The sequence below is a fragment of the Jaminaea rosea genome, assembly GCF_003144245.1.
Source record: "Jaminaea rosea strain MCA 5214 unplaced genomic scaffold BDZ90scaffold_7, whole genome shotgun sequence".
Lineage (NCBI taxonomy): Eukaryota > Fungi > Basidiomycota > Exobasidiomycetes > Microstromatales > Jaminaea > Jaminaea rosea.
In genome coordinates this window covers 123,517-151,095 of record NW_020289981.1, presented here as the reverse complement: position 1 = coordinate 151,095, position 27,579 = coordinate 123,517, and the positions used below count along the sequence as shown (strand labels likewise).

Below are 27,579 nucleotides of genomic sequence, written 5' to 3'. Positions count from 1 at the left end.
CGAGTTCGAGGGGAAGATTGATGCCGCGATGGAAGAGAGTTGCTGCTGAGCTTCCTGAGGCACAGACGTTGGCGCTGCGGGCAGAGCACTCGTGAGGGCATCGATCAAACTCGACGCCGCGACCGAGTTCGAGGGGAAGATTGACTCCACGAGCGAGGAAAGCTGGGCGGTGGGGATCACAGGTGCAGCCGCCGTAGGAGTGGCGGGCAGAGCACTGGTCAGGAGGTCCACAAGACTCGATGCTGCGGCCGAGTTCGAGGGCAAGATGGACTCCAGCAGCGAGGAAAGCTGAGCCGCAGGGGCCGTGGTCGGCACGGCGGGCAGTGCGCTCGTGAGGAGATCCACCAAGCTCGAAGCGGCAGCCGAGTTGGACGGGAAGAGAGACTGAACCAGCGACGAGAGCTGGGCTTCCGGAAGCGCAGTCACTGAGGGACTGGCAGGAATAGCACTCGACAAAGCCGCGATGAAGCTAGAGGCCGCTCCGTTAGGGAGTCCACTCTCAGAGGCGATTGACGCGACTAGCGACGAAAGCTGCGAAATGGCAGCTGCACTGGTCGGGAGCGGCTGAGCAGCAGCAGCGCTGGAGAAGATGCTCTGAAGCTGCGAAAGGGCTGCAGTTCCTGTGGGCTCGGCGGCATTAGAAAGAAGGCTAGACAGTTGTGCTGCCGACGCGGTTGGGAGTGACCCGGCTGCGTTGGAGAGCAGGCTTGACAGCTGCCCGAGAGGCGCAGAGGGCTGCGGCTGTGCCGCTGCGCTCGAAAGGATGCTCTGTACCTCAGAGACCAGGCTCGTTGGAAGTGCCGCGGTGGGCTGAGGGGCAGCCGATTGGATGGCACTGATGAGGCTAGCGACGCTCTGGCTGGGCAATTGAGTGTTGCTTGCGAGAGAGGCTGCCAGAGAGGAGAGCTGCTGTACTCCGGACGAGGTAGGGAGGGCCGCAATCGAGCTCAGAGCGTCGGCAACCTGCGAGGCCAGGATTCCGCCTCCGTTGCCGGCGAGAGAGGAAGCCAAAGACGAGATTGCAGCGGGCGCGGTGGAGGTGGGCAGAGCCGCCGAGGACGTGCCAAGGAATGCTGACGAGAGCTGCGAGATGACGTTGCCCAAGCTGGCAACGAGACCCGTCGAGGTTGGCTGTGCTTGGCTGAGGATGGACGAAAGCTGAGCGACCGGAACCGTAGCAGCCTGTGTGCCGCTTGGGATGACAACGAAGCTGGCCGTGGTCGGGAGGTCAGAGAGGATCGACTGGATCTGCGACACTCCCGCAGTGAACTCGTTGCCTGCAATGCCGGTGAGGGTGACGGCAGGCGCGCTCGCGAGCGGCGTCGACCCAAGGGCCTGGCTCCATTGAGAAGCAGCCACTGTGAGTTGAGTAGCGCCAGAGCCGATGATTGCTGATGCGCTGGTGCCGAGGTTGCCAAGCACGCTGCTCAGTTGAGAGATGGGGAGGCCGACCGTTGTTCCACTGACGCCAATGCTGACACTCGGACCTGCCACTGAGATCGACGCCGATGCGCTCGGTTGGAGAAGGCTAGCCAGCTGCGACGCAGGCAATGTCATGGTCACCTCGGGCTGAGTGAGCGTGACTACCGATGCCCCCGACTGAGCAGCCTGAAGGGCGCTCGAAGCCAGGGACACTGGGACTGCGCTCGTGCCGGGGAGGGAGACGATCGACTGTCCAGCAGCGAGGGCCGAGCTGAGACCGTTGGCGAGGGCACTTGCCGGGATCGTGGCGCTGATCGCTGGCTGAGTGAGGCTAATGACCGATGCCGAGGTGGGAAGGGCACTCAAAGCGCTCGAGAGGAGTGAGACGGGGAGTGTAACGGCTTGCGTCGTTGGTGCTGCCTGCGAGAGGACGACAGTGGTGCTGCCGAGGGGCACGGACACGGTAGGCTGCGCCGTATTGGTCTGAGCACTCAGAAGCGAGTTGACGATGCCCGACGGGATCGTAATCGGGTTGCCAGAGCTCTGCGTGATGGTGACGTCCCGGGTCAAGGTGGGGGTGGAGGCAGCCACGGAGCTGAGAATCGAGCTCAGTGCAGGGGCGGAGACTGTCTGGACCGCAGATGACGAGCCAGAACGAGTGCCGCCGCAGCTGACCGCACCGTTGAGGTCGAGGCAGATGTCCGCGACTCCCAGACCGAGACTGACACCGGCCGCAGTGGTGGCTACGACAACGGAGCCTCCGACCAGAGGCGACCCGCTGCTGCTTCCGGGAATGAGGGTAGCGCCTACATTCGCCGCACTCTGGCTGTTCGTGCCAATCGTGACCGAGGGCGCGACGTTGAGGCTGGAAGGGATGGCGGTGTTCAAGCCTACCGAGAGTGAAGCAGTGTTGCTGCCTGGAGCTGCTACCGAGGCCGAAAGACCGCTGTTGCTGAGGGCGACGGAGGCCGTGGCGCCCGCGTGGATGGTGGACGTGATGTACTGCGTCGTCATGGCGAGAATCGAGTTGCAATCAACCACCACACCGAGCAGCGACTTGCAGACCTTGGTCACCGTGGTCGACGCCGAGGTGGGCAAGGCGCTGCTGGTCTGCACAACGCTCGCTGCGGTAGGCGTCGAGGCGGCGGAGGGAAGGACGGTCGTCGGCGCAACGTTGCCCAACGAAGTCAGTGGCTTAGCCACGGAACTCGACGCGGCGGCGGCAGCAGCAGCTGCGGCAGAGGCCTGAGAAGCGGCGAGCGCCGAAACCGAAGAGAGGCTGAGTGCTTGCGCCTGTGCGGCGAGGCTGGAAAGTTGCGCCTGTGATGACAAGGAGGCGGCGACGAGAGCTGCTGAGGATGCTGCAGCTGCCGATTGAGATGAGACCGACGCGATGCTGGCCAGAGATGCTGCAGATGCTGCTGCCTGTGCTGCACTCGAAGCTGCTGCTTGTTGTTGCGCCGAGAGGACCGAGAGTGAGGATGCCGCTGCTGCTGCAACCGAGGCAGATGAGATTGAAGCGCGTGAGGCTTCAGCTGCAAGCGCAGACTGGGCGCGAGCGTTTGCCTCGCTGAGACTCGAGGCTTGGGCGGCGAGGGCCGATTGCACGCTCGCGACGCTCGCCTCGCTAGCCACGCTCGCCACGCTCGCCACGCTGAGACTTGAGGCTTGGGCGGCTAGGGCCGATTGCACGCTCGCCAAGCTGAGACTCGAGGCTTGGGCAGCGAGAGCAGAGTGCACGCTCGCCACGCTGAGACTCGATGCTTGAGCGGCTAGGGCGGACTGCACGCTCGCCGCGCTGATAGCCGCTTGCACGCTCTGCACGCTCAAAACGGATTGCACGCTCGCCACTGATGCGGCACTCTGGGCGGCTTGCGCACTCGCCGCGCTGAGAGCACTCTGAACGCTCGCTACTGAGGCCGCGCTCACAGAGGCAGCGCTGAGGGATGCTTGTAGGCTAGCTGCAGAGGCGGCGCTCATCGATGCCTGGGCGCTCGCCAAAGAGGCTGCGCTGATTGAAGCTTGTGCGCTTGCCACGCTCAGGACGCTCTGCACGCTCGCTACGGAGGCGGCGCTCAATGAGGCTTGTGCGCTCAACGAGGCCTGTACACTCGCTACAGATGCGGCGCTCAATGAGGCTTGCACGCTCTGCACACTCTGAACGCTAGCCACGCTGGCCGCGCTCAACGAGGCTTGCACGCTCTGCACACTTTGAACGCTAGCCACGCTGGCTGCGCTGGCCTGCGCGACTGACGCTAGTGATGCCTGGTATGCTAAGACGCTTGCCCGAGAGATGGACGCTGCTTGCTCGCTTGCCACGCTCGCCCTGGAGACGGACGCCGCTTGCTCGCTCGCCACGCTAGCGACGGAGGCTTGGTACGCCGAGAGGCTGGCAGCTGAGGCTTGAGCTGCCGCTACACTTGCGAGGGACGCTGCTTGGACGGAGGCGAGAGAGGCTGCTTGAACGGAGGCGAGGGAGGCTGCTCGTTCGCTTGCCACGCTAGCGATGGAAGCTTGGTATGCCGAGACGCTGGCAGCTGAGGCTTGAGCTGCGGCTACACTTGCGAGAGATACCGACGCCACGGATGCCATGCTCTGCGATGCGAGGGAGGCCAAACTCGCCGCTTGAACGGAGGCGAGGGAGGCTGCTTGAACAGAGGCGATTGAGGCAGCTTGTACGCTGGCTTGGTAGGCAGAAACGCTTGCAACCGAGGCCTGGCTTGCTGCTGCGGCTGAAGAGACGGAGGCGGCCGACAGACTGGCCTGATAAGCTGCCACGCTCGCCACCGAGGCCTGGGAGGCGGCTACGCTCGCCAAGCTGACCGAGGCCACCGATGCGAGGCTGGCTGAGGCGACGGACGCGACGCTGGCAGCCTGAACGGACGCAATCGACGCGGCTTGAAGACTGGCCTGGTACGCCGATACGCTCGCTACAGACGCAAGGCTGGCAGCCTGTGCTGAGGCGACTGAAGCTGCGGAAACGCTTGCCTGGTAGACTGAGAGGCTGGAAGCCGATGCCTGAGCTGCCGCTACGCTGGCCAGAGATGCGGATTGGACGGACGCGAGGCTGGCAGCTTGGACCGATGCCTGTGACGCCGCCACGGACGCGAGACTAGCGGATTGCACCGACGCCAGAGAAGCAGATGCGACCGATGCCAAGCTCGCTGCCTGTACCGAGGAGATGGACGCGGCTTGCAGGCTTGCCTGGTAGGCGGATACGCTCGCTGCTGAAGCCTGTGCTGCGGCTACACTTGCTGCTGACAGTGACGAGACAGATGCTAGGCTCGCAGCCTGCACGGACGCCTGAGAGGCTGCCACGGATGCCGCTGATACGGACGCGAGACTGGCAGCTTGGACCGAGGCGAGACTAGCAGCTTGGGCCGAGGCAAGACTGGCGGCTTGGACCGAAGAGAGGGAGGCGACACTCTGAAGACTTGCCACGCTCGCGAGGCTGGCGGCCTGGACCGATGCCTGTGAGGCTGCCGCCACACTCGCCGATGACACCGAGGCAAGGCTGAGAGAGAGGGCAGCTTGGACGGATGCCTGAGAAGCGGCTGCTACGCTCGCCGATGATACGGAGGCGAGGCTGAGAGAGAGGGCAGCCTGGGCGGATACTTGTGCGGCGGCCGCCGCACTCGCTGATGACACCGAGGCGAGGCTGAGAGAGAGAGCAGCTTGGACTGAGGCCTGAGAGGCGGCTGCTACACTCGCCGACGAAACCGAGGCGCGCGAGAGGGACAGAGCGAGATCCAGGCTTGCGCTGACGGTCGGGAGGGGGAGACTGACTTGAGGAGTGGATGAGCTGGTGGCCGCGGACGTCGAGGCCGTACTCGATGGGCTAGACGTGCTGGAGCTGGTGGTAGCCGTCTTGGACGTGGAGGTAGCTGCAGACGTGGTAGAGCGGGAGGAGGAGGAGGAGGAGGAGGTGGTGGTAGTAGTGGGGGTGGAGCCGTTGCCTCCGATGGCGATTGTGGCTCCCCCAAGGCCGACGGTCAAGAGACGCTTGGCGAGAACGTCTCGAGCCTTGTTGGCGGCATCATTGAAGATGTTTGCCTCGGCCAGGGTAGCCGAGACGAGGAGAAGAGGAAGCAGGGCACGGCCCAACAAGACCATGCCGGGCGACGAAGGTGGGGACCAACTGCGTGGGGAAAGGTGTCAGTGCAAGGGCTTTAGGTGTACTTACGAGGACGTCTGGCGAGGAGAGGTTCAACGCAGGGGACTGTGCGACTACGGCGACGAGTGTGATGGGTGGTGGCTAGGAGCTCAAGATGGTAGCGACGGCGATGGCGGTGAAAAGGACAAGAGCCAACCAGCATCCCAAGGACCTCATCGTCCCCATCTCACATCAATCGCTGCCTGGCGGGACCCCAATGCGTCACATCAGCATTTCCTGGGCCTGTCTCGAACCCGCTGCGCCAACGATGTGCGAAGCCTACGCAGCTCAGCGCGCGACGAGACAAGAGCTTAGCATGTGGTTTCGCAAAGGAGAATTGACCATCGAATTAGGTTGAAGAGCTTCTACGGCTGGGCGGGGGCGTAGAAGCGGTCCCCCCCAAGCTCCGACGTCCTGGGGCAGGGCGACGCGAGGCTGAGTGGAGGATGAGTGAGTAGCTGGGTGCTAGTCCGTGGTCCCCGATCGAGTTGCGTGCGATCGACACGCATTGCTGCTGCATCGGACTAGCTGAGATTGTCGAGATGTGGAACAGTGGAACAGTGGAACATGGTCATGGTCATGGTCACGGCTGCGAAGCGATGGATGGTACGGATTGAATGCACCGTTTGCACGGCGGGCGGAGATTGGAGATTCTCGCTCGCACGCACGCTCGCTCGACCAAGGCTAGGCTCGCGTGCGAGACTCGCCTGCGATTCGGGGCGGAGCCATACGCTCATTGGCACGCCGAGTGCGCCACCCGCCCAAGAACTTCGACGCAGCAACGGACGCAGCACTGGGATGAGATCTAACCCAGACGCCGGCGACCACGATCACAGCCACATACTACGCCGTACCATGTGTATCCGCATCCAGATGGGCGGCAGTGAGGGGAGAACGGGGCTGTATGTCATGGCGAGGGACGACAATCATCATCCTCATCGTCGCGCTCATCGTCGCCCTCATCGTCGCGCTCATCGTTGCGCTCGCGCGCAAACAAGCATCACTCAACCTGCAAACCAGTCTTGCCGCCCAGTCTCATCGAATCGCGAGATTTATCATGCATTTCAAGGTTGCGACTCGGCGGCGGTAGCGTGGTGGGCATGCGCTGAGCTCTTCTCTCCGCCCGTCGCGGGCCGCCGCTCCACGCTTCGCGCCGCGTCTCGCCGGGCGGCCAACCTACCGATGGTCTATGTCTCAAACCTCCAACCCTCCCCCGCATGCAGCAGCAACCTCCCACGGTCAATGCGGTCTCACTCCCCCGCTACCCTTGTTCGTAGCTCGTCGACGACGAGTGAGACACATCGGCTCATCACAAATCGACGACGAGTCGTGGTCCAGACCGCACATCACCACCTTACTGCCTATTTGAGACGCAGCGGGCCAGACGATGCGATACCGGTTGATAGCGACCCCGGCCTCTGGCTAATCGCGATCGTCGGTCCAAGCTGCTCGGCGCGAGACTCCCTCGGTGATCGCGGGCGGCCTCGATGATCATCCAAGCTTCGGCGCCCAGCACGACATCAAGAAGGTCTCAGATCCTCCTGGCGTCGCCCTGTGCCACATCGAGTAGGTTGTGCGAAATCATGAGTTTCAATACGAGGGAGCAAATCTGTCTGTCTTACATGAGCAAAACGATCCCTTATGATGAGGGTGATGTCAATCGAGTCTGAGAAAGACGGCAAGTCTCGTCAATGTCGTGTGCCCGCCCGGCTAGCTTCCGTTCCGACCTCCACTTTCGGCTTTTCCGCGGCCCACGCCGTCGGGAAGATCTGCAAAGGCCGTGCAGCACGCCGGTCATGCCGCCTCGCCGCGCGAACATCGTAATTCCAAGGGATCCCACTGCGAGCACTACTCAGATACCATTGAAGCTCTATTGCGAATGCGAGAGAAAAGCATCGGCTATCAGAATAACGGAAGAACCGTGCGAGATGATTGAGAGGTGGGCCTATGCCAGGTGGTGGAAGAAGGGCATGCCGATCTGCTCACGGAGCCCCTCTGCTTCTCCTCTTCGAGTGGGCGGCTTGCCACAGCATCGGGCACCACTTCGACGGCTTCAGGGGCTTCCGCTGGCCCCACTCTGCACATGCTGAGCGTGGCCTAGCGCGAGATGGCTCTCTGGATGCGCAGCAAGACCGCGGGAGGCTGGCGCGTCTACGGAGGTGCCGTAGACCGAGTGTCAAAAGGTACGACAGGTCCCGAACGAAGCAAAACCGTTTGAATGCGTCAGCCGAGACTCGAACTCGGTTCCTAACCTGTTGCATCCTTCGTAGGACCCATGAAGATGGGAAGGTTAGATCGTAGCCCATTGACCACTGACGCCCTTACAAATCTGGCGGAGATTCATGTCAGGCACAGATTGAACGCCATACTCAACTCATTCCAAACAACACGGTGTTTGATGAACCTTCTGGACCTCGCAGTATCAGCTCACGAGATGCTGAACTCATGACAATGGTGGGGAAGAAGTCACGATGGTGCAGCCGCGCTCCTTCCTAGTTCTCCTTAATCTCCCGCGCTGTGTCTTTCCTCTGCTCTGCTTCGCCTTGCGTTTCGATGTCATTCGGCTGTGTCGGCGCCCACATGTCCTGCTGGCCTTCGGCCTGCGGCTGTTTAGCATGGTGCGATCTGTGCACCGGCATAATCTCGTAGCTCGAGGGCCCGACCGTTGGCACAAAGGCAACGGCGCACACTGGGGCCCCCTTTCCCCTCTCCAGCTCCTTGCTCCTCAAGTGCAATAAGCGAACGGTCCTCGCACATTGCCATCAGGAGAATCTGGGTAGGGAAGCTACAGTAAACGGAAAAAGCCAAAGTATCAGATCGATGCAGGCAGGCGGTAAGAGGACGACCAGTCCCCGTGGACACACCGAGTCAGCGTCGAGCTCTGCTTCTGCTCAACATCAGCTTGTACGCAAATGCTCCGGACTATGGACGGCACATGTCGTGCTTGCTTGAGCAGGAAGGCCACTCAGGTCCGCGACCTCCCTCTGGCGCAGCAGCAGCAGAGTCGGTTAGCGAGGCGCTTCGCTGTGTCGCTTTTGCGACATGCTAGCCGCAGCGCTCAAGCTCGCCTCTCATCGAACTTGCGCCATCCCCTTTGCATAGATTGTATCCATCGCTGCCCCATGCTCCGATTGACATGGTGCGCCTCATCGCCATCACTCTCTCGTACTCTTCATGGCTCATCCTACTTGCTCAAGCTCGAGGTCTGAAGAGGACATTTCGGTAGCCGCACGTGGTGGGGGTCGGACTTCGCTGACGATGACCCACTCGCGGTGAGAACCGAGCGACGCTGCTGCCGGTGCCCGATCACGGCTTTCTAGCATCCACGTCAGAGATCAATGCCACGAGGCAGCGGAAGCCTGTCAAAGGCAATCGGCACTATTGGTGAATATTGCGGCGAAGGGAAGGTCAATGTATACTACCTCGCTTTTTCATGACAGTCTACCTTCGCTTATTGGCTCCGGCACAAGCTGATCTTAATCCTTCATCTCAAGGCTATCATTCAACTTCGATGCCGCGTCCGATGTGTTCTCGTCGCATTCAGTCAAGAGATACTCCTGCCTGCATCTGGCGATGCCCACTCGGCCTGCTTGCCCTCCAGATCTGTCTTCTACTTGCCCGTCAGGGATCAGTTCTCACATCGCAGCGCACTATAGAGGCTTCCATCCAGCCTGAACAGCCTTTGCGGGTCGCGTGCTTGGCTACGTATGGCCCAATCCTCTGTGTCAAGCTCGGAAGGGGCATATGTGCCACCGGTGCTGGATGCAGCCCCAGGAGCGGAGACGGTGCAGGAGTGATAAAGTGAGCGATGGTGGGCAGTGGGCTGTGGAGACCGATGGTGTCGAAGCAGAAAGATCAACATCGAGCAGAGCGGCGAAGGAGTTTGTACTGTCTACGGCCGTAGAACGTGGTGTCCAGATACGGCCCGCAGCCAGGTGAAACGCGTAGAAAAAGAAAGCACCTTGTCAGAGAGATTGAGCGCTGGGGCGGGGAAGTCAATGGTGTAGGCGTGGGCAGTCGGCGGCGAGGTGCAACCGAGCTACTGGTATGTCAGACGGCGACCGGGCGGAAGAGACGCTACAATTCGTCTCTTTGCTGCTGGGTCACAATTCGCAACGACTTCCACATCGAAAGGCGCAGCAAGCCGCGTTGAATCTGCTCTCTACATCTCGTCGTCTGATCGAGCGTCGATGAATCAAGTCGGCCCTTGCAAGCCTGCCAAGCTCATTCCCTCGACGCAGTACTCCGCAGATCAGATGCCGCTCATCTGCAAAAGGCGGCCGCGCCTTGCGAGCTTCATGAATTCCATCTCACACTTTCCGAGCGATGATGCCACGCCAAAGGAGCTTGCTTACCCTACCTTCTTTGCAGGTCATTGCCATGCTGTGGCACCAAGATCGGAAGGGAGGAAACGCTGTGGCAGCAGACGCTCGTTCATTGTCTCACTCGATGCTGTGACTTTACCTGCCTCTGCCGTTGTATGATCGCATCCCCTCTTCGCCCACACAAACCAATCCCTCGCTCTGTCGTCCGCTCGTCGTCTACTCTCTCGCCGTCGCACAGACCATGTCGCCTGATCATTGCACTCTGACGTGCCTGCTTTTCGGTCCGCACTTCGTCGCCGCACGCACCACCTCCGCCGCCGCTCTCGCCCAGGCACACATTTCGAGTCGCGGCGAGTCTACCCGGCGCCGCACTTCTCGCTGGATGCTCAGCCAATCCAATCTTGCCTTTGTTCCACTCACCCCTCGCCCAATCCACTTACCCTCGCCCGTTTGTCCCCCACCTCTCCCTCCGCTTTCTCCCTCTCAACCTCCCCTCCACCCAACACACCTCCATCTCCTCGCTCAGCAACACCAACACACCGACCTCGCGCTCGTCACAAGTAGCACCCCAATCCCACCTCGAGCAAAGTGCTGAGCACCATCCTCATCGCCGTCCCCTTTGTCGCACTCGCGGCACTGGGCTTGGACTGCTGGGCAACGTCGACTTCTTGCTGCTGGATCCAAATTCCACACGAGATGCCTACGACACATCACTCATCACCATGCACCTCACTCGAGAACAAGGGCAGGACACAGTCACCAGACACACAACATCGGCAGGCTTGGGTTCCGTCTTGAACGTCACGGCGAGAGACTGGCACACGGTCGCACTCGACGTTGCACAACACCGCTTACAGCGCTCAGTAGCTACTGCTAGCAGGCTAGCACGCCTTCATCACCGTCATCCCTCACTTCTTGCTGCCACCTTGCTCGAGGCATCACATCTCAGCAGCACCGGCAAGCAAGAGAGTCGCGCAGGCGCCACGCTCTTGCCATCATCAAGTGAGTGGGCGTGGGTGACAAACACCAAGGTGTACTCATGACTGACGTCTCTTTTCCACGCTGCTTGCCCGCGCAGGCTACTAGCTGTCGGTCGCCGTAGGCCGCAAGTACAGTAGCACACACCTTCTTTTGTCACCAGTCCACCTGCCCTGCCTCCATCCCTCAACTCCTTCTGTAATGCGAAGCACGTCGATCCCAAGGGATGCTGAACAAGGGATGGCAGGAGACACCCACCCGAGTCATAGAAGCCAGACAAGGATAGTGGAGGGGTCGGAGCGCAACGTAGCCTGGCCAAGTTTTGCCTCAACACCTTCAGCACCGCCCGCAGAGCCTCCCCCAACGGTCCATCAACGCTTGATTGACACAGCAAGATGCCTCGCTGCCCGCGTCGCACCGCACACCAGGCTCACCAAGACCGCCTCCTCGTCGTCTTCCTTGACCTCCCGCCACCTTGCCGCCACACGTACATCAGCACCGACCGATACAGCTCGGCCCGGTGACGATGCCAATAAAGCCATCGATCTGGATGGCTCCAGCGCGCCTGCCCACACTGTCAGCTCCCGCTAGCAAGTGACAGCGCCTTCTTGCGCTTTCCTCCAGCTCCGACCGAAGCTCTAGTCAGCACCTTTGGAAATCATCAAGACCTCCACTGCCAAAGCACCCGCAGCCCATGCGTCCATTTTGAGGGACGCTCACAACAACAAAGGCGCCTCCTCTGCCGCTGCTCGTCCTAGCAAGCGTCTCCTTTCCGCCTCCGGCTTCGCTGCTTCGAGCATGCGAGCGAGTCTCTGCGCCACATCGTCAACGGCAGCATTGACGTGAACTGCTTTGATCTGCGAGCTGGACTCCTTTACATTGTCACCATCGGAGAATCCTTCTTCGATCGTCAACCAGTGCTTGACAAACCCAAAAATGCCTACGCTATCTTGAAAAACGCCGCTTCGTCCTCCAAGGGTGCAGGCTCTGCTCGCTCAATGGCACCGCCCAACACATCCTCTTCCTCGGCCTCCTCCTCTGGCGCCTCGATCAGCACGGGCACCTTGCCCTCTGGCGGTCCTCACACGCCTGTCCCCGTCATCGACAGCAGCGAGGACGAGTGGCCGCTCCCTCCCGCCGCGAAGAAGAGGAAGGAGCCCACGGCAGGCCGACAAAGGCTGCCAAAAGATCTGGCTCAGCAAATCATTAACCTCTTCAAAGACAAGAAGGGCCAGCTGTGCCTCACCGAGCTCGTGACTATGCCGGGCGACGAGCGCTTCCCCACGTGGTGGCGTCCCGCCTACCGCAAAGCGCCCCTCGGACCCTGGTTCGATGAGGTTCAGGCTTGGCAGATCGAACATGCGCGCCTTCACCTCATGGGCCTGCACCGCAAGCTCTTGACGTCAGGGATCGAGGTGGACAAGGCGGAAGAACAGTTCGACACCATCTGGGCTCGCTACGGCAACGACGGCAATTGGAAGAAGGTCAGGCAGTTCATCTTGCCAGAGCGCTTTCAGCGCCTGAGCCGCACGGAGATGCTCCACATGGTCAAGCAGGAGCAGGTGAAGGCAATTCTGCGGCTGGCAGAGCAGCGGTTGCCAGAGGCTTCAATCATCACGCAGCCCTCCTCCGCCAGCCGTTTCATTCCAAACAATCATGCTCCTCGTCGAGACAACTCGCCATTGCCTCTTCCTACCAACGCCGTCGGGTTTGCCATCGACCCCGAGGAGCTCGAGCAGGACAGCAGCGACCCCGAGGATGGCGAACGGCCCACCTCTAATCTTTCCGTCGGCGAGAAGAGGAAGGGGGGCAAGCTGCTACCCAGAGACACGGGGAAGCAAGTGCTTGAGCTCTTTGCAGCCGCCAAGGAGGGCCGCGCGCGAGTCATTGGCACCATGCCGGGAGACCCATCCTGTCCCGCATGGTGGCGACCCGCTTCTCGGACGTGTGCTGGTAGCGAGTGCTTCAACAAGATCTCTGGCCAACAGACGGAGCTCGCGCGCCTCCATGTCATGGCTCTGCATCGGCGACTTGCCAAACAGAGCTCACGAGATGGACATGTGGCCGTGCGCGAGGAGTTCGAGACCATCTGGCGCCGGTTCGGCAACAACCAGGTGTGGAAGGAGACCTGGTACCGTGTTCTGCCGCATCGCTTCTCAGGGCTGGAAAGAAGGGCGATACTCAGCCCCGCGCGATTGCGATGAACTGCGCGACATGTGTGGGTACCTGTTCCACAGATGGAACACATGGTTTCCCACCTTGCCGCAGGCCATCCAAGAAACACTGACCAGCGCCCCTAGGAGATATTTTGCAAAGCGCGACCTCAGCAATTCGCGCCTGCATCCTCGTCCCCATACGAGGCCCTTCTCTTGGGATGTCAGTGTTATGCCCTTCCCGTGGCATCACTGTCGGCTGGCGGACCGTCCGCTCGCCAACTACACAGTGCGCCACGCCAGGGCTTTCTTGGGTCGCGACGCGCCCATCGTGCCGGACGTGCGTCGATCTGGGTGCTGATAAAGCGAGGCTTGCCCGAGGCTGATGCCCGCAAGGTGCGTGACGGCTCATACCACGTAGCATTGCGCACTCTTGCTTAATAGATGTGACCCTCTTCTCCCACCGTGGCAGGTCAAGGAGCGACTCGGAGAGCAAGCTGTCACCGAGTTCCTCGCTGGCTTTGGGCAGGGGGAGGTCGAACGCCCTCCTGTTTCGCCATTCGCCCGCAGCTACGACGAAGCGAGGGGGCAGGGGCGACAGACGATCAACCTCTCCGAAATGGAGCAACATCGTCGCGAGCTTCGGGCCTGGGTGGGGAGGGTAGGGGAGGAGAAGGTCGCCGCGGGGAGGCTCAGCCAAGAGCACTCCAAGGTGCAGCTCGGCTTCTCCATCTCCAACATGCTCAGGGAGAACGGGCCCCTTCGACGAGCACGCTGTGGCTGTCGTTGCGTTTGAGCTGCTTCTAACGTCGTACATCTTTAACGGCCAACCACTCAAAACCACCCTCGCTCGGCCCTCATGGTCGCGCACGAAACAATAAGCACGGCTCTCTTTGTAGATTCGATATATGAATGTACATCTCCGGTGCGCGCTACGCTCAGAAACGGTTACCGCTGCCCATCCTAGAGGTCACGCCGTGAAGCTCCACACCTGCACCTGCTCGTCTTCGCTGCCCAACACGGAGAGGACGCGATCGTAGGCGGTACTGACCCACTTGATTGCGTGAGGTACGGGAGGCATGCCTTCCTTGCGGACGCGAGCCAGGAGGTCACTGAGAGTAGGTATTCCACCTGTGCCCGCCTGCTTGTCGCTGCGCAATGTCACGACGTGGTCCATGCGCGTCTTGTTGAGACGAGGGCGATCAGCAAGAGCCCATACCATGACGCTGCCGTCGCTCGACCCACTGACGCAGCGGCCATCTTCGAGAGCGACGCTGAGGACGCTGCCCATGTGACCGTAGAGGACGCGACGATGCGCTAGACGGAGTGGTGCGGGCGCGACGTCACCGCGCAGCTCGTAGACTTCGAGATGGTTGTCTTGGGAACCCACGACCAGGTAGGGGTCGTCGTAAGTGATCGCGAGTGGTGGCGCGGCGGAGCGCTGTGCGGCGTTGTCGCGAGAGCGCGAGGCGGCGTGTTGAGACGGAGCGGTGGCAAAGCGACTCGAGACGAAGCCGCCCGCACCTTTTCGCAAATCGAGGACTATCTCCTGTAAAGCCAGCGTCCACCCATGCGGATAGGCTGGACTACAATAGGCTACCGTGAGGCGAAAGGTGGAGGGCTGTCGCGACTGCGACTGCTGCTCGGTCGAGGAACGCCTCCGCTTGCCCAGCTTCGATCTGGGCCCTTCGACTTGGAACGGGGCCAACGAGATCGTTGCTGGCCAGTGGCAAGTGAGACTGTGCATCTGCTTGAGGAGGTGCGGTTGCTGCGAATCGCCCAATTGGTATAATGAGATGTGAAAATCGGCCGTGCAAGTTGCGACGAGGGGCCAATGGAACGACGCGAGGACAATAGGCGTCGTCGTTGAGGCTGGCGGCGTGAGGTGCACGACTTCCTGGTGATCAAGGGAGCTCGTCACGCGGAAGATGGACCAAGTCGAGTCTGAGTAGGCGACGAAGAGGTTGGCGACGCTCGAGGTCGCGGCACCCGAAGTCGCGACGTCCACACGCAGCTCGGTGATGGTTGCCTTGGAGTTGCTGAGCCGCGGCGAACGCAGCTCGGCGATTGGGCGACTCTTTGTAGGATCGTGCGGCTCCTGAACGTCTTGGCTCCCCTGCTGCGTACGTGGGCTCCTCTGCTGCGCATCACATCGATAGACGCGCACGACTGCCTCGCTGCCCTCTTGTCTCGACGCCGTGAAGATGAGGTTGGCAGCCGACTGGACGAGCGTCAGGGGTCGATCTGGTCCAGCCAAGGAGCTTCGCGGCGTGGACGGTTCGACTGGCTGGGCTACTTTGCCTGCCCTGGCGAGCAATTCCGTTACCGCAAAGTTGCCAGACTGCCAATTGGCGCTGACTCGATAGAGGGATTGCCAATCGAGACCATCGTGACGTACATCTTCTTGATCGACGGCCCTAGCCTTGCCCTTGACGTCGTGCGTGTGCCCGCTGTAGTAGCGTGATGGCAAGCCACGTATCCGCTGCGATGGTGTCGTGTCATTGGCTAGCAGGGATCTGAGGCCGGAGAGGGTAGGCAATCGCGGTTGCTGAACAAAGACGTTGTAGAAGAGCCTCTTCCACAGCTGTGACGGCGGGCGGGGGCGAGGGGATCGAGGTATCAGCGTGTGACTTTGATCAACGATCTGGTCAGTATATGCATGGTCGACTCACCTGCGGATCTTGGGCTAGTCTATTGATCCTTTGTGATACAGATTGCAGTCGTGTGAGGTCCCTAGCTGCGAGGTTGCTAAACACGGCGAGGAGAACTTCGTCCGAGAGATTCGAGTCGAGCGTCGTGGTAGCGGGCGCGGGCCAACGAGATGGGCCCGCAGCTGCAGCTGAATCGCTGTCCTCGTCATGACTCAAGCGCCGCCGCTTGATCCGCGGCGATGTCGGCGGCGCCCTCGACATGGTGGAGAGGGGGAGAATGCGTGGTGCGTGGTGCGTAGTGCGTAGTGAGGATGACGAATGGGTGGCGGACGGCACGCACCTGCAACGTCTCTTTCCGTCTCGCAGGCGGCAGCGGCAGCGTGGAGGGCGTGCAGCACCCACGAGGATGATGGATCCTCGTTGCCGCCATTGCGTTACAGCATGGACCCTCGACGCCAAGTACATCGTCTCTCATCGAGGTCTGATCCGGCCTATCGACTTGCTGCAACGACCTCTTGAGCCAAGTCCAAGCGCAGATGGCTCGCCGTTGAGCATCCGCGGGAAGATCGCAGCGAACCAACTGCTGGTGAGCCCAACGCCGGCCTGGCCCCTGCCTCACCGGCACGGCTACATCACCGCTGCAGCGTAACGCTATGCTCTCATAAGCCACTGACCTGCTCAACATGCTTGGACCTCTCTCAGCTTCTGCGCCACCAGCCTGCCTCACCACCGAGCAGCCACCCATCAACACGATCCCTACCTAGAGGCCAGCGCCCCAGCCCTCCGCCCCTCCGAGCTATCACCGGCCGCTCACCATCTTGTCGCACGCCAAGCTGCGCATTTTCTGCCGTTGCGCGATGCCGTCGCGCCATGCCTTCGCGCCATGCCTTCGCGCGATCACCACCCGTCGATGTATGGCCGTCCACCTCGGTGATGGTGTCAACGCGCGCGCCCACGGCACGGCCCGCTCCTGCTCACCATCCGCAGACCGACGGACGAATATCGCTCTCATGGCGGCACGGCCCGCCTGTCCAAGCTCTCCTCATTTTCGGACGTCGCAAAAGGAGTGAGGAGACGTCCGTGCCACTGTGCACCCGCGTAGGAGGTCTGACCACACACACACCAAGCCACGACGAGAGAGGGGCTCAGGCGCGCGTGTCTCCCACAGCCACTTTTGTTAGGAGCTCTTTGCGCGCTTTTCATCGCTGCTATGACGACGGTGATATCCGGGCGAGAGGGCTCCAGGGCGAGCGAGCGAGCGAGCGGCGCGCCCTCCTGACGCTACGAGGCAATTGCTCCCTGGATCACGAGGAGGGCCAGGCAGTGTGTCGTGGGCTGGCAGGCACTTCATTACACCCCTGGCCTTACACACCGCGTCGTGCCTTCCTCTCTCTCTCCATCGCGGGCCGACGACGCAAACACAACCATTCATAAAAGGGCGGACGGTGAGGGCCCCTCGAAACGACAGAGCGCACCCGCCTGCCCTTTTTGCCTCCTTCCCCTCTTGACACATGTCCTGGCTCGCTCCATCCTCACAGTTCGACATCATGGGCGATGGTAGCTACCAGACGATGGCCCCTTCGCCGAGCGCATCCTCGCCATTGAGCGCACCTCCTAGTGCACCTCCCAGTCGACAATCCAACGAAGGGATGCGTCACTCCAACTCGACGACGACGCCTTCCCGCTCATCTCCAGCCGTAGGTGCCGCCGCATCCGCCCTTGACACGGCTGCCCTCGTTGCGTCGCCGTCTCTTGCACAGAGTGCGGGCGCGGGTGGTGGTGTAGCAATGAGCAATCCGCCCACCAGCGCCGAGTTGCTTAGGTGAGTTGGCGGGGCGAGAGCGTACGGCGGCATGATGGGGGTGTTGCTTACCATCCACTCCCACTCCCGCGACGCCGCAGCCTCTACGGCCCTCGTCCAGTCCGAGCTCAGTTCGCATGCGACTACTGTCGTCGACGCAAGGCCAAGGTGAGCGCGGCGACGACGGCATATCAACGCTACGACTCGCTGACCCTCGCACCTCTCGCTCACGCCTCGCGCCTCGCGCCTCGCACCTGCCAGTGCTCTGGCACGGAACCCTGCACTCGATGCCAGGCAAAGGGAAGGGAGTGCGTCTTCTCGACCGTCCGCAATCAGCGCAAGGTCACCACCTCGCTGCGTGACATCCGCGGCGAGGCTCAATCGCAGTCGCAAATGGGTCGCGGACGTGGCAGCAAGAGCACCAACAATGGCAGCAGGGTCGGCCGCACCGTACTCATGTCGCAGGGCAGCCCGTCGTCCTCCGACTTTGGCTATCACCGTCAGGGAGGAGGCACCCCTCGCTTTGGCCCTTATCCTCAAGTCCCGCCTCACTACCACGCTCACTCGCCGCAGATGTACGGAGGCTCACCCGCTATGACGATGGCGTCCTCGTCGTCTTCGGCAATGTGGTCCTCGCCCGACTCATCGACGATGTACCCATACACGCCCAGCCTCCAGGGCTCGCCGGGACTGCCCATTGGCTCCAACAGCCGCTTCTTCCCTTACTACGACGATGCCATCCCTCATGGCACCTACCCTATGCACCCTCAGCATGCCGGTCTGGGCCTCTTCTTCGACGGCACCCCTCAACACGACCTCGCCCAGGCCAATCAGCATCTGCAGGTCCCTGCTCCTCCCCCGCCTCCCCCAGCTCCCGCCCCCGCCGCCGCCATGAACCAGTACGCCATGCCAGCTGCGTGGAGCGCCGGCGCCGCGGCTGCAGCTCCTCCTTCCGCTCAACTGTCGTCCTCTGCACCCGCCATCACCACGACGACTTCTTCGCCTCCCCCCTCCATCACTGGGGCAAGCCGTCCTCACCACCTCTTCACGCCCAATGGCGCACGCAGCGCGTCGTACCAAGACCTGCCCGTCGCTTCCACCGCACTTGGCTTTCGCCCGCCCACGCCGCCCGCGTCGGACTGAGCGCAGCGGGTGCAGGCACAAACTGCTCGCTACCACGGCGCCGTAGTCGCAGCCGCAGCGCGACACGGGCAGCGCAAACGCAACAGATTGCTCGACACTTCGCAGCTCATTCCTTTAATCGTTGATAGCTCTATAATCTCGTCCTCATCGTTACCGAGCACCCTTTCACTTGCTTGCTACCTCTGCAATCATCCAATCACTCTTCCATCAGTCAGTTGCGTTTGGGAAGAGGGGCGAAGCCTTCGACTCCTCTCATCACCGCGAGGGCTGCCTCGAGACTTGTCTGCCCTGTGAGCTCGTTCGCAAGACGAAATTGCTGACCGTGGGCATTCGTCAGCAGGACAGGGACTGATGGCAGTCGGCGACGACTCCGTGCCTGGTCCGCTTTCGCCGCTCTTCGCCGGCGTCGCGATTGCTGCCACGAATGGCTGATCACATCATGACGCTGCGCCTTTGTCCCACTTCTTCGCTCACATCGCCTGTCTTGAGCTGGCTTGCTTCTCTTCTTCTCTATCTACCAAAGCTACCTTCTCTCCCTACCTATGCATCCATGCTTCCTCGTCCATTTGCCAGCAACAGCCCAGCAACGGCTTAGCATCAGTCAAGCTCGCCCTGCGCTCCCCTCTCTCTGCGCAAGCTGGCTCTCGCCGCTGTCACGGCATATTGTCGTTCGTCTCGTGCCGCTTCTCGAGCGCATTCACTCAGCCTAGCACAGGATTCTGCCAGCGCTACTCGGACATGGTCCTGGGAACCCCTCAGGCTGCGAATTCTTCGCCCTTCGTCACTGCCAGCAACACCGCGTACCCCCGCGCCGCGGTCAGCCCATCAAAGTCAAAGTGTCGGCCCATATCGCTAATTCGCTGAGGCGAGCACTCGAGGTGGGGCTTGCCGCAGGTCATCGAGACGTCTAGGCTGAGCACCGGCACACTACATCGCGCAAGCCGAGGCGTGGCGCTCGAAAGCAGTGCGACAGCAACAGATCACGAGCTCTTCATCAGAACGCCGCGTAAGAGAAGTGAGTTGATTTGCACGATGCCTCGAGCAGAAGGCAAGCACGGCCTCCTTGCTACACTTCTCTGAACCCCTTCCCTCGCAGCACACCTTCCCCGAAAGAGCGGACCACTGAAGTCGCAGCATACCCTCGTAACCATCGCAGCGTAGTCGTGCGACATCAAAGCTCAACCTCTCTACAACTCTCCTCCGGCGGATCGAGGTGAGCATCAAGCTAATCACATCAATGCTTCGCTGCACTACCATTCTCTGCATAGCATTCTCTACGCTGTATACTTCCTCGGCCCGACTGCTCAACCGCATATAGCCATACGTAATGACACACCTTGCTCGCTATCCCTTTCATGCTTGATCGTCGATCGCATCAGGAGAGTTCATCACACCTCGTGATGAGAGCATTCTGCAGAACGAGTACCAGCCCGATCGGAGCACTTCTAGGCCCATCGGCCCTGTGGGCCTGTAGAGCCTGGTCAAACTCCCTGAGACGCCGGCGGGGCGCGCCTACTGGACCAGCGCGAACGAGGTGGATTCGCAGACTAGCAAAGGCTCAAAAAGGTGTGCTCGACATCGTATTTGATCATGGCTCGAAAAGGTGCGCAAAAAGAGGTCGAACTGATGCGAGAATGAAGTGCTCACTGTTTCTGCTGGACCTATGCCGAAAAAGAACGAAATTTGAGGATGCGTCGGCGATTTAAGTGAGCGTTGCTGGGGTGTTTTGATGTTTTGACGGCTCATGCGGGCACGTGCCGGCTGACGCGCCTGGGCGCGGCGCGAGCCGTTGCGATGCTCTGCGCGCCGTCTCTACTTGCTCCTTCTCCGTCGTCCCTTCCTCATCAGCTGCGGCCCTTTCATCCCGAACGAGTTGCGGACCAGATTGATGAAGAAGCGGCGCTGCCAGGTACCATTCGCCGGATCCAAAGCGATCCACTCCCCGTGCCCGATGGGCACCTCCCGCCCCGCTCCCCAGCTCGGCCTCAGAGCAAAGTACAGGCGCTCGAAGACCCGCACGCTCGACTCCGTCGTCCGCAGTATGACGTCCCACTCGCCGTCGCCGGTCTTAAAGGTCATCGACGGGTCGACGAGGTCTGTGCCGGTGCCCAGGTTGACGTGCTACCACGCCGTGCCGGGCAAGGTAAGGATGCCTACTCCACCACGTCGCTGCTGAGGCCGGAATCGTACTCCTTCTATCCCTCAACCTGACTGCTACGCCATGCCTTCAGGCAATCTGTCGGTGTGAACGATAGCTTCTGCCCCTGGTCTGCTCGACATCGCCTCCGTCATTCTGCGAAAAGCTCAATCGCGAGGAATGGTATTGGTATTGACTACAGTACGGCGAGCCTCCTCTTTGCTCTGCCACTCGCGCGCCTCCTCACTGCGACAGATATCTCGCCAGCGTCTGTATCGTTGTATTCCCACCCGACCAGACAACTCCTATCCGCACGCTGCGGTCGTCCTCGTTTGCGCGAAGCACTGCCACCCGCCTGACCAAGGCCTGCAATTCCTCATTGTCCAGCAACGTCGCTAGGCCTATCGCTGCGTTGGGCTCGACGAGCTGCTTAGTCTTGTCCGTGATGACATTGAGTGCCCAGACGACTGCTGAGTCGGGCGCCGTCGCAATGAGGTCGACGTGCTCCTCAATGTGGGCGAGCGTCCGTTGTGACAGCGAGGTGAGGAGCCCATCGCAGATGGTACGAGTCGGAGTGACACTAGGCTGCAAGATCCCCGTCGTAAAGGATCGCTGAGCATCGTCTGCCCCCGCCGGCTCTGCGCCTACGACTAGGACGCGCGGATCCATCGACTTGACGGCTGTTGCGACGCCGCTGAGCATGCCACCTCCGCCTACGGGTGCGATGATGATGTCGAATGGTGGAGCGTCGTGTGGCGGTCGCGGGGGCCAAGCTGTGTTGACTCCAGACGATGATTGCCCTGCTTGCGCTGCGTGTGAGCAGCCTGCCCTCGTCTCCAGACCCGCTGCTTGCTCCATCATCTCCTTGCCCATCGTGCCCTGCCCCGCAATGATGGCCGGATCATCATAAGGAGGAATGAACTCGACGACCAGGCCCTCCTTCTCCAACTGCGCGCGAGCCTCCGCTGCCATTGCCTCTCGAGCGTCCTGCGTCGGCTTGCAGTACATGATGCGAGCGCCGTACGATGCGACGTTTTGCTTCTTCACCTTGGGTGCGTCTGCGCGTGCGTGTGCGTGTGCGGGCAGTGAGTAGGAGTCGCGACTCTCGCTCTCGCGCCTACCTCACCCTCTGGCATGACGACGAGTGCCTGCACTCCGGCGTTTTTTGCCTGACAGGCCAGGGCAGCTCCATGGTTGCCACTCGAATGCGTCAAGACGCAGAGTCGTTTTGGTTCGAAGCGCGAATTGCTCTCCTTCGATTCCTTGAGCTTCAACTGTATGGCATTGGCAGCTCCTCTCGACTTGAAGGCTCTGCATGCGCAGAGGGTGAAGGGGAGGCAGTGAGCGGCTCGCCGAGCTGACGGTGGCTGACCTCCCGCACACGATGCTCACCCCACGACCTGAAGATGCTCCGCTTTGAAAGCCATTCTGATCTTGAGCCGCGGCGCATCGGGTGGTGACAAGGCTTGCGACACGATGTCGTCGATGGCCCCATTTGTCAAGAGGGGCGTGCGGACGACGTGCGGGCCGATGCGTTGGGCGGCAGCCTGGATGTCTGCGATGGAGACGAGATCCATGGCCTGCCTCTGAGCTCTTTCATCCCGTCCATTCGTATTCGTCATGGTGGCCGAGTTGCCGGGTATCATTGATTGGTCGTCAAGAAGCATGGAGCGCTGCGCAAGCTGCCTTCTGCAACCTTGGCCCGCCCGCCGGCTAGTCTGACTTGGACCCGTGCGTGCCTTGATTGATTTGACTCCGCCCGGCAGCCGCCTGCCTGCCTCCACGCTCTCTCAAGACGCACGCCCGCACGCTACGCCCCGCCTCTTTCTTGGTCCGCTTCCTCCTTCACATCACATCACTTCATCTAGACACCAACCCTGCCCGGCATGGAGAGGACATGGTCCGGCGACTCGGCCGCCTCGCCTCTCCTCGAAAAGCCAAGCTACATGGCTACCTTCGATGCTAATCGCCCGCGCCCACATCGGAGGCGATCATCGATGCCAGCCGAAACCTTGCCGCCTTCCCAGCATAATCAAAGCCTCGCAGCCATCAAGGAACGACGCAAGTTTAGAGAGAACAACAAGCTCTCTTCCTCTTCCAACCTACCATCAAATGGCGGCTCCCACATCAAGCGCAAGCGCAAACCCCGCCCGCTCAGCACGACGACGACGACGACGCACGCAGACTCTTCGGCCTCTGTCATCACGTCCACTCCTCAGCCCCGCCGACCGAGCAGACCATCGCTACATTCATCCAACGACTCAATATATGCCGCTGGGCCATCTGCTAGCGACGATGCCAACGATGACAGCTCATCCTCCAGCAGCGGAGGCGAGGAGTCTTCGTCTGCGACGGAGCCATTTCGGTGGGACAAAAAGGCAAAGCGCAGCAGCATCGCAGTATCCCAAGGCCTGCTGGCCTACCTCGCCCCAGACTCGCAACCATCGACGAGCAACCATACAAGAGAGCCATCGCCGAGCATCTCTGGTCCATCAAAGCGCAGCTTGACGCCGACTGGACAACGCATCCCTCGCAGCCATGTCGACGCTGCTGCTGCACGCACCTCGCCCAGCCCCTCCTTGACGGTCCCACCCGCCACTCGCTCCTCGCGAGCTGCACCGCCGATGCGCAAGACTCGCGGTTTCAATACTGTGGCAGAGACAGTCCTCCTCACTGGCACAGCTCTATGGGCCTGCTGGCAGCTCGCCTCACGCCCAGAGCCAGAAGCTAGAGCAAAGGCCAGCGAGGTGGGTGTCATCATCGTCGGCAGCTTAATCTACTTCATCCTCGCAGGGAGACATGGTATGATATGGTCGACGGACGCACGCAGCTATCGACCCTGCCCAGACGACGGCTCGATGAGTGGCCTGCTCCTCGGTCCCCTCTTGGCCACCACGATGCTCTTTGCCTCGCTGGACGAGTCGATCCTCACCCCTTGGCGACAACGTTCGCCCAATCAAGAAGGCCTAGCTAGTCCACCCTGGTACATCGAGGAGCCCATCGAAGTGCTCGGCATCCGCAATCGTCAAGCCTTTATCAAAGCCACACCTCTCACAGCGCTAGCCCTATCCCGCTGCACTCTCGTCAGCCTACAAACGCTCATCAGCCTCATCCTCCTCATTCATTTGGTCGTCACGCGATGGTTCAGCAGCCTTCAGACGAGGGCAGCAAAGAGCAATTGGGGCCGACTGGGAAGCTACATCGCCTTTTCCTCTGCGGTCACGGTGGGCTTGTTCACCATACGCGAGGTCATGGACTTCTTCGGCCTACCGGTGTGGACGGGGCTCGCTCGATGGGAAGTCATCACGGCTAGCATCAGCTTTCAAACGAACATGTACACAATCTCACGTCTCGGTCGCGGCAGCTTTACACTGGGAGAATTGGGCATCGTGGCAGCGTTGGGCGTCACGCTGATGATAGAGACGATCAACTTGACGCTAGCTAGAGTGAGCCGAAGCAGCCTCCACGTCATCTCAGCGCACGCTGACTCCTCGTTTTCCTCTTCTCACTTGCTCCCGCTCTCCCCGCACACGCGCAGCTCTTTCCCAATTCGACCCTCTTCCTCAAGACGTTTCGCCGTGCGACACCGCTCCTCATCTTCCAACTCGCCCTTATCGTCGGAACCTTCTTCATCGGATTCCTACTCTCTCCACTCCTCTACCTCTCACGACACCTCGCTCAAAAGCCGGTACACCGTCTCAGATGGCCTCACAAGAGGGACTTGCATCGTCGCCTCCTCGCCGCTTCCTTCTACATCTTTGCAATGGCATACGTGGTGGGCGCCCTCGGCCTCTGGGTACGCTGGCTCCTCGGTGGTCGTGACCCTTGGTTCTGGACCGCACACTTCGTCGTCCAAGGCCAGAGGTGGTGGACGAGGCCGGCTCTCGTCATCTACTGGCTCGTGTGGATCTCGGCCAGCATCACTGGCTGGCAGACAGTCGTCTCGAGGGCCAAGAGATTTCGATCGAGGCCACCAAATGCCCCGACAAACCAGCAGCCGCCCACACCTAACTCTGCTCCCCATGCCGCTACAGTATCGACGAATTCCGCTCCGAGCGGCGCTAAAGCCATCAAGTCGTGGAGCTACGCCACATCTCCCCTTGCCACAGAGACAAACTTCTCTGCAAAGCTACGCCGTCCAGCCCACCACCACCTCAGTCTCAACGCCCGCCGCAAGTTTTTCCATGCCCTCGCCGTGGTTCTCTACACCCCCGCGATTGCCTTTGACCCAGCATTCACGCACCTCTCCTTCTCCCTGGCATTCTCCGTCTTCACATTTGCAGAGTACGTCCGCTACTATGCGCTCTACCCGTTTGGAGCACCCCTCCACGTCTTTATGTCGGAATTCACCGATCACAAGGACTCTGGTCCGGTGATCCTAAGCCACTTCTACCTCTTGTCGGGATGCGGCGGAGGTTTGTGGCTTGAAGGGAACAAGCAGATCAGTCATCACACTGGCGTGCTCATCTTGGGCATTGGTGACGCGCTGGCATCCGTCATTGGGCGCAGGTACGGCAGGCTGCACTGGCCCCGGAGTTCAAAGACGATCGAAGGCTCGGCGGCCTTTATGAGTAGCGTCATCTTTGCGGCGTGGCTGCTACGTCTGGCAGGCTGGTGCGAGGATTTCAATGTGAGTGGGGAATCGTCGTGCGGCAGGCTGGCTATGAAACTGGCAGTAACTGACCTTCCTTTTGCGACCACCCTCCCCGCTCGCAGCTCTGGCGCTACTCTGGCGTAGTCTGTGCCCTCTGCTTCATGGAAGGAGTGAGCGAACAGAACGACAACCTCATCCTGCCCATCTATGCCTTCATTTGTGAGTGCGATGCGAGGCAGGCAAGCAGACGCTCGAGGAGGCGTACGTCGTAGAGCTGACCCACTTCCTCATCGCCTTACGCTAGGTCTCGGCTTATTCGGAGTCGCCTAGCCAGCGATGATCATCTATTCCTACCTCGTTGTCACGCCGCCCCCTCACGCTCTCACCACACTTCATTAGCAAATGGACAGCAGATCGATAATAGATTGACTAGAAGAAGAATTAATGCGGCTTGGAGAAAGGGTGGAGTGACGAAGTGCTAGCTAGTCTTGGCCGCGCGTCGTCAGCGCCGCCTCGTACATGTCGAGCTGGGAGAGGAGGAGACGACAGAGCTCATCCTGCTGCCCGATGGTGATGACCTCTTTCTTGACGGACGTAGCAAGGTGCGAGTGATTGGCCACGACCTCGCTGATAAAGGTCTGGCTGATAATGCTTTTCATCCTGGCTACCTCGGCACGGGAGCGAGCAGCCTCGCGCCCTGCCTCTTCGACGTGGCATCGATGTTCAGCCGAGGAGCGTCTTTGAGCCTCGAGTGCGCCTTGAAGCTTGCTTGATACCTCGTCGTGAGCGAAAGTGAGCTTCTTGTTGGCCTGATGTGCCTCGTGAAGCTCCTCTTCCAAGCGATGTCGTTCCTCCTCTTTTTTGCGAACGGCGACACTGTCGTTGGGGGCGAGGAGGGGGCTTGCCGCACCCTGTGCCTCGTCTGAGCGAGCCGCGACTGGTGCCGGCGAGATGGGCCCTGCTTGCGGGGTCATGAAGGCCTCTTCGACGACATGCTTAACTGGAGAGAGGGGGGTGCTGGGCCCCTGTGCCTCACTGACCTGCTGCTCCTCTTTGTGCTCCTGCTTGCGCTCCTGCTCCTGCTTGCGCTCTTGCTCCTCCGCATCCCACCCCATCAAGCTGCTCAAGCTAGTCCCCGACGACATCCTACCAAGAAACCCCCGGCTTCCACCATTCATCCACCTACCCGTGCCCGGGAATGCCATCTGGCCACTGAGCCTACGCATGCCGCGCTCCTTTGCAATTGGCGTCTCGAGGCCCTGTGGAAGAGGGCGTGACGCGAGGGCGTTGGACTCGCTCGCGAGGCGTTGCGCGAGACTCGAGGAGGGACGAGGATAGCGGGCGGTAGCTTGGCCGTTGGAGGGTGTCGAGCGGATGATGCTGGATTTGGGAGGCAGGTTCTGCGAGGCGGGAGAGGGCTTCATCGATGGCGTGGCGACGTGCTGCTCCCAGGCGGCCGCCTTGAGCTTGACTGCGGAGGGTGTAGACGGGACGCCGCTGATGGCGCTGCCAGCCGAGGACCTGCCTCGTACGACGGACTGCCTGCTCCTCAAGCTATCGGGAGGTGCTCGAGGTCGTGCACTTGGGACAAATGGTGTCTTGCTGGTTGGTGGTGAAGACGTAGTTGGCTTGGGCTGCTGTTGAGCCGGTAAGGGCTGAGTGAAGGAGAAGGTCCTCGAGCGTGCTGCGGGCAGGCCAAAGACTTGGCCCTCGTCATCGCCACCTGCAGAGGTAGCGATTGAAGGAGCGGCCTGCGTGGGTGCAGTCGTCGTTGCCCTCTTTGCCAAGCTATCCATCGAGGCGCGATGTCGCGGGATACGACTCTGTCCTGCCGAGATGGATGCTGTAGTCGTCTCACGTCTGTTGGGGAGTGTCGAAGATGGATGCTTTGCCTGAGGACCTAGCATCTGGTGCTTTGCTTTCGTCTCTGGCGACGAATGCTTGGCAGGGCTGAGCGTGTGGCGACTGCGCTTGACTGCATCTATCTGAGGGGTTCGGTTCTCGCTCTCCTCGATTGGTCGACCAAACTCATCGATGGAAGTGGCTGGCTGGCTAGCAAGGCTCGGAGTGGCTGGGACGCCGGCCAAGAGAGGAGCAGGTCGTCGCTTGCCCAAAGAAATCGCTGAGGCCGCCTCCGCCCTTGCTGGCGTACGTAGACGCTGTTGACTCGGAGGAGGTCGATTAGCCAGATGAGGACGCCCCACAGAATGCATCGTACACGC

The 27,579-nt window shown here is 60.9% G+C and overlaps 6 protein-coding genes across 6 annotated transcripts; 3 read left to right on the top strand and 3 right to left on the bottom strand.

Annotated features, from left to right (window-relative positions):
* Positions 1 to 11,876: 11,876 nt before the first annotated feature.
* Positions 11,877 to 13,827, top strand: BDZ90DRAFT_260418 (hypothetical protein; the record flags this gene model as incomplete). Its single annotated transcript, XM_025508253.1, has 3 exons — positions 11,877 to 13,009; positions 13,322 to 13,427; positions 13,504 to 13,827. 3 exons carry the CDS (start codon positions 11,877 to 11,879, stop codon positions 13,825 to 13,827), a joined length of 1,563 nt encoding a protein of 520 aa, XP_025361940.1.
* On the bottom strand, positions 13,637 to 15,991 carry BDZ90DRAFT_232308 (hypothetical protein). The gene is made up of 2 exons (XM_025506202.1): positions 15,704 to 15,991; positions 13,637 to 15,615 (listed from the first exon to the last, which is right to left on the bottom strand). Exons 1-2 carry the CDS (start codon positions 15,941 to 15,943, stop codon positions 14,002 to 14,004), a joined length of 1,854 nt encoding a protein of 617 aa, XP_025361939.1. The 5' UTR covers positions 15,944 to 15,991; the 3' UTR covers positions 13,637 to 14,001.
* Positions 15,992 to 16,810: 819 nt separating this feature from the next.
* Positions 16,811 to 18,836, top strand: BDZ90DRAFT_175707 (hypothetical protein). Its single transcript, XM_025503726.1, has 3 exons — positions 16,811 to 17,504; positions 17,585 to 17,651; positions 17,745 to 18,836. The coding sequence occupies exons 1-3, from the start codon at positions 17,194 to 17,196 to the stop codon at positions 18,624 to 18,626; spliced, it is 1,260 nt and encodes a 419-aa protein (XP_025361938.1). The 5' UTR covers positions 16,811 to 17,193; the 3' UTR covers positions 18,627 to 18,836.
* Positions 18,837 to 20,927: 2,091 nt separating this feature from the next.
* Positions 20,928 to 22,340, bottom strand: BDZ90DRAFT_252495 (tryptophan synthase beta subunit-like PLP-dependent enzyme; the record flags this gene model as incomplete). Its single annotated transcript, XM_025507764.1, has 3 exons — positions 20,928 to 21,821; positions 21,890 to 22,074; positions 22,156 to 22,340. 3 exons carry the CDS (start codon positions 22,338 to 22,340, stop codon positions 21,007 to 21,009), a joined length of 1,185 nt encoding a protein of 394 aa, XP_025361937.1. The 3' UTR covers positions 20,928 to 21,006.
* Positions 22,341 to 22,589: 249 nt separating this feature from the next.
* Positions 22,590 to 25,952, top strand: BDZ90DRAFT_232305 (hypothetical protein). Its single transcript, XM_025506201.1, has 4 exons — positions 22,590 to 24,209; positions 24,302 to 25,393; positions 25,480 to 25,576; positions 25,662 to 25,952. Exons 1-4 carry the CDS (start codon positions 22,650 to 22,652, stop codon positions 25,685 to 25,687), a joined length of 2,775 nt encoding a protein of 924 aa, XP_025361936.1. The 5' UTR covers positions 22,590 to 22,649; the 3' UTR covers positions 25,688 to 25,952.
* On the bottom strand, positions 25,840 to 27,570 carry BDZ90DRAFT_279684 (hypothetical protein; the record flags this gene model as incomplete). The annotated part of the gene is made up of 1 exon (XM_025509202.1): positions 25,840 to 27,570. The coding sequence occupies one exon, from the start codon at positions 27,568 to 27,570 to the stop codon at positions 25,840 to 25,842; it is 1,731 nt and encodes a 576-aa protein (XP_025361935.1).
* Between the last annotated feature and the right edge of the window lie 9 nt (positions 27,571 to 27,579).